The following is a 5,837-nucleotide window of genomic DNA, read 5'->3' as shown; positions in this document are numbered from 1 at the left end:
ACTCGGGCACCTGCACAGCGCGCCGCTACAATCGCTCAACCACACAGCTCACTCAGCCGACCCGCGCCACTGACCCTCCCCGGGTCGGGCGCACGGGCGAGCCCAGACAGCTAAAATCCGACGATGTCTCGGTACGGACGCACCGGATCAAGTCCATAAGTTTTTTTTTTAGGGGGGAGGGGTTAGGCCCTTTCGGTCCAATGAGACCATTTCAGAGCCGAAAGAATACCTGATAGGAATTAGGGGTAGACATTGGTCTGGGTAGGCACCCATAGGGAGTCGCCGGGGCTGAGCCCGTCCGTTAGGACAGGCCACCCAGCCCCCCCCCCCCCCCCCCAAAGCACTCGCTGCACCCGGCTACGAGTGGCTCCCTCAGGAGCTGCGGTGCGCTCCGAAAGGAGCAGCCCGCATGGGATAAAGTTGCCTGCCCAGACAGGAACAGGGCAGTAGCGGCGGAACACCTTCAGTTAAGAGGGGGCACTGCCGACTTTTGGTCCCATTCTTTCCATGCAACGCCCATAGGGCTAATGTTGAAATGTCAAAATCAAAGGGGGGCACGGTGCCCCGTTGCCCTCCCCGTTCCGCCGCCTATGGAACAGGGTTGCAGCGTGGAGGAGAAGGATTTCAGTATCCTGAGGATAGATACGACGGAACGGGTGTGATGTCCACAAGCCAAGCGGATGGACTTTATTCAAAGTGAGTGTGATATGTGGTATAGTGAGTGCGTGGTACTCGATTTAGACACGTGACTCTGGATGATTTCGTAAGATATAGCTCAGATTGTCCTATAACAGGTATTTTTTTCAATTCATCGTATCAATGAAACTTGTAAAAAAAAAAACCCTTGAGCTCTTTTTTGCACTAAATAATCATATAAATAAGGTATGGTAATGACATTAAGTACAGTAAAATCGTTGGTAACAGAGCTGTCACATTGTAACTTGTGTGCTCTTCATCAAAGTGCGAAGGTATTGCGTTGCTGTTGCTGTAAGTTTTATTTATACATGCAGTCAGCATGTTTCCTTGGTCGGATTCATTTCGTATTTCATCAGCCAGGATAGCAAGACATTTTCAGAACAAAACAAAACAAAACAAAGACACCAAGGGGACGTGATAGCCGATCAGTGAGCGATTCAGCGGCCTCGGACAGCCGTCGGCGGCTCAGGAAGCCTTCCGCGAGGTCTTCTCCGTCTCCTGACAGCACTCGATGCCGCTGATGAGGCCCTCTCCCCAGAGCTCGCACCAGGCCACTGTCAGCAGCGCCGTCATGATGCCGAACGTCATCGCCGACACGGTGGCGTCGAACGCCACCTTGGAGCCCTCAAAGAGCGACCAGACGCGCGGCCGGCAGCCGGGCCGGTCCACGCTCGCTCCGCCGCCGGCCGCCGCGGCGCCCGGGCCCGCCGGCGACGAGTCGTTCTTTCCGGACGCCGCGGCGGTGGTGGCTGCCGCCGGGGCCGCCGTGGTGGCCTCCAGACGACTGGAGCTGTTGGTGGCCGGCGCCGTGCCGTTCCCCCCGCCAGGAGCGGCGCTCTCCGACGCGGTGCCGTTGCCGGCGACGGCCGAGTCTGTGGGCAGCGTGGCGCCCGGCAGACAGGTCTGCGGCGTGGGGAACTTGGCGCTGTAGTCGGTGGGCGCATTGACGCCGCAGCAGCGCAGCTTCACCTCGAAGGTGGCCAGTGAGCTGTAGAGCGACTGGCTGGGTGCGCGGCTGTAGTAGCTGATGATGTCCTGGTCCATCTGCGCGTAGGGCGTGTTGGACGAGGTCCACGGCCGGCCGAGGAACGGCGCCGACTTCAGACCGGTCACCTGGTCGAGCACAGTTTTAGGAATTTATCAAACAGTTGAAAGAGAAATCAAATGGATTTTTTCTTTTAGTTGATGTATTGAATGGTCGGTTTTGCCATGATGAAATAATTAAATATGGTGATGAAATTGACCAATAACATGGCAGTGAGATGTATTTTTACATAACAAAATAGGCCGAAAATATAGAACGAGCTTTCGTCTTACGACATCATCGGGTTCTGCCGATGATGTCGAAAGACGAAAGCTCGTTCTATATTTTCGGCCTATTTTGTTATGTAAAAATACATCTCACTGCCACGTTATTGGTCAATTTCATCACCATATTTAATTTTCTTTTAGTTTTTTTTTTTTCAAGGATTAGCATAGTTGACCGTGGTAAGTGGTTGACATCGCATTGCGCCTGGTGCACTTGCCGGTAGCGTGATGTGTTGTGATAATTTTCTAACAATGTTTTGTTGAATCGTTGATTATAAAATGTGTGACTTGTTCATTGATGATTTTAACGTGATCTCGTTAGTCCTGGCGACACAAACGCTACCACATTGCACATTGCAGGTATGGAGGGCTCACATTAAAGCGTATTTTTCTAAAGGATGAATGTATCGGTAAAGGGTCATTGAGCTACCATTGGCAATAGCTTGAATGCGTGGCTGCTCACGCGTGTGCCGTATATGCTAGTATATGTATATAGGTATAGTATCTACGACCGTGGACTGCTGTTGGATAGAGGATGTTTGTGCTGCTTTATATATGTAGTTGCATACTGAAACGGGTGCCAACAGATTGAAGAGGGATGATATTAGATCAAAATTATCCTGGAGCGTCTCCAGTAGCGGAACATCAAACAGTCACTAATGAACAGGAATATCTAAACACCGCTAGCTAACACATGAGGCTTATTCGCAGCTCATTATCAACTTAAGCTTCGCATTATACGAATACCTACCTATAGAAGATATGCACTAACACTTTTGCGATTTTTCGCATGCGCTGAAATGAAATATTAGAAAGATTATGATAGCTTTATGCATGAGCTCAGATTGACAAAACGGTTTCGAGGGCTTTGGTTGCTGATTAAAAATTCACAAAAATATGAGAAAGTTCAAACTGAGCGCTATATTTTCATTGTATTTACTTTGTATATATGGAAGGTTCGTCGAGGTTCAATACCCATACAAATTATTTAAAAAAAAAAAACGGGGAAATAGCATAGCTTTCATTTTTACGTAAGTGCTATCGCAAGCTTTCTAATATATATATATATATATATATATATATATATATATATATATATATATATATATATATATATATATATATATATATATATATATATATATATATATATATATACATATATATCAATTTTAGCTTATCAAGGGACATCGACTAAAGAGGGGTTCGAGAGAAAGACCTGGCGTGACAAACTGAGGCAGATCGAACAGTTGTCCGTTGTGTTGAGTTCCTGACAAATAGGCTATCATATGTTGAACATTATTTCGATTTATGATCAGCCAGGAGCATTCACCAGCTTGAGCATTGGGATCACGTGCAGGGGCAAATCGTTCATATTTTTACTCACCGGAGGCTTGCACACAATGGAGAATCGTATGAAAAGAACGGCGAGCAGCAGTGCCATGTAGATCCGAAGCATCCATTTCATTTCGTAGCAAAGAGCAAAGATGAGCCCAATACCCTGGTTGAAGATGTCCACAAATGTGGCGCTCAGCAGGAGATTGCCGAAAATCACCGTCATGATCGGGTCCTTCAACTCGGTTTCCTTGACAATGTTGTAACCCATGAGGATTCCGCTTAGTGCCGACGCATCTGCCAGGATTACTCCTAGACATGTCATACCCGAGAGGGACTTCAGAATACTCTGAACAATCATCGCAAGCATGATTGCTTTCCGTAGGGTTTGGAACTGGTTTCTAAAAATGACTAGGGCCGGTCTCCTCTTTCTTTTAGACAGTCAAAACAAAGCCAAAGTCTATCAAACATCTTTGTGGTTATCATAAGCCATTGATACGGTAATGAATTTGTTTCTCAAATAAAGTTAAGCGAATATAAATACAAAATTGCCCAAATTAAGCTGGCATTACAACTCTGTCTGTGTTTATCTGTCGGTTTGCCATAATCGTCGCATACTGTTCACAAATGAAGCAGAGATGTTTTTATCCAGAAGCGTGACTAACAATTTTAATGATCCGTTGTTTCAATGTCAAATTATAGCCAAGGTACGTAGGGGAGAGTGGGGCAAAGCGGATGCACTCGGGGTAAAGCGGCCACCCATCGTTTTATGAGCCCTACACAGCTAGCCCGTCAGCTCCAATTTATGGTTGCCAATTATATTTATCTTCGCGGTCGCTCGAATGAGCCAGACCGGTGTTTCTGGCCCGTCGCCATTGTTCCGTGAAACACGGAAAAGCATTTCTTGTCAGGTTACTAACTATTTTAACGACTTTTAGATGTTAATAACCACCAATAATTCTATTTAAGCGATCTTGTTCATGGATTGTGTGGTTATCGTATAGATGTCTTTTACCAATTTTAATGCTTGTTGCCCCACTAATAGCTGAGCTGAAATATTTTTTTGTCGCGGACGTTATGCTCGGGGCAGAGTGAACGGGGCAAAGTGGCCAGCTCCGAATTGGCCATAAGTTGTTTCCATCTGGACCGCAAATGTTATTGATATTGAAATGCATCGTGCCAATCATTCATCTCGGCCAGACTTTTCGGTTACATTAATTACCAAAACTCGTTTAAACCTTGTCACCATCCTAGTCGTATAGTCGCCTACAGAATGATGTTCCACTCCTCAGAAGCTATCAGTTGACCGGAGCGCTAAGTTGTGCCGCTTATCACGCAATTAAAGTGACTATCCCACCTTAACATTAGTTTTGAGTTGAGATTGCCAAATTGGTGGCCATGGCCTGCAAATACCGGTTTGGGCACTCACGGCATCGAAAAATGTTTTAATTCGGAGATATGGAATTTCAAACTTGCAGCTTTCGGATTCTAAGGGGCTAATGCATTGGAATGCCCCCTTAAAATTTGTGACGTCAGCGGTGATCTAACGATTTTAAAACCTTATACTAACATCTTTGTGAAGGAGTCCAGGTATATGCTATTTGCGCGCAACATCTGCCGCAAACGCCGCACTTCCCAAATGAAGTCGCTAGGAATAGCGGAGATCCCCCAAAAATAAACAAAAGTAAAAGTTTAATATCTTGAAAACTGGTGAATATTTTTCGGTGAAATTTGGTAGATATTCGTTTTTGCTCTTTCTGAACCGAGCGACATCACTTTCATGCCAATTCATCAACTTTTTTGAAGGTGGGAGGGTCCCTTTAAGCTTGTCGATTGTGAGCATTGGAACAAAGCTATAATTTGTTAACTCAGCCCGTGTGATGCGGCACAGCCTACCACTCCAGGCAAATAATTGCCTGTGAAAAGTGGAACATCATTCTGTAGTCGACTATACCCTAGGCAACTATTCTGTTTCTCATATCGAGTTGAGAAGTCGCCGGTGGACGCTTTGCCCAAGGGTATGGGGCAAATTGGCCAAAATGCAAAGGTATAAAGTTTTGCCAATATCTCCCATATGTGAACGCCTCTGGAAATAAAAACACAGTTGAAATAAAAGACAGTTTAACCCTCGCATGTGTAGGGGGGGTCGGATGGACCCCCCCCATGGTTTTTCGCGAATAACTCGCGTAAAAAGCGGCCGATCGCGACGAAACTTTCAGTACCCTCGCATTGATCAATTTTACACCTACCCTGAAAATTTCATGACCCTGACCCAAATGACCCTTGACCTGTGACCTCTTTTCCGAGACCATGTTTGGCCGGAATCGCGATTCGGCGTAGGGGAGAGTGGGGCTAGTTGTTACAAGGGTAAGTTGTTACAAAGGAAATATCTTTAAAAATGCTCTTGATATGGCGCCAATATTTACGCTAACAGAAAGGTTACGCACATTTTACATGTCACTGCAGGCTCAGACCTGGTGGAACGCCATGTCGCCCTG

The 5,837-nt window shown here is 46.1% G+C and overlaps 1 protein-coding gene across 1 annotated transcript; it reads right to left on the bottom strand.

The window, feature by feature from the left end:
• Positions 1–969: 969 nt before the first annotated feature.
• On the bottom strand, positions 970–3,957 carry LOC122376002. The gene is made up of 2 exons (XM_043355627.1): positions 3,392–3,957; positions 970–1,809 (listed from the first exon to the last, which is right to left on the bottom strand). The coding sequence occupies exons 1-2, from the start codon at positions 3,707–3,709 to the stop codon at positions 1,162–1,164; spliced, it is 966 nt and encodes a 321-aa protein (XP_043211562.1). The 5' UTR covers positions 3,710–3,957; the 3' UTR covers positions 970–1,161.
• Positions 3,958–5,837: the final 1,880 nt, after the last annotated feature.

This window comes from Amphibalanus amphitrite, unplaced genomic scaffold (genome assembly GCF_019059575.1).
Source record: "Amphibalanus amphitrite isolate SeventyFive unplaced genomic scaffold, NRLGWU_Aamphi_draft 001981F_arrow, whole genome shotgun sequence".
NCBI lineage: Eukaryota > Metazoa > Arthropoda > Thecostraca > Balanomorpha > Balanidae > Amphibalanus > Amphibalanus amphitrite.
This window is presented reverse-complemented; position numbering and strand designations above follow the sequence as displayed.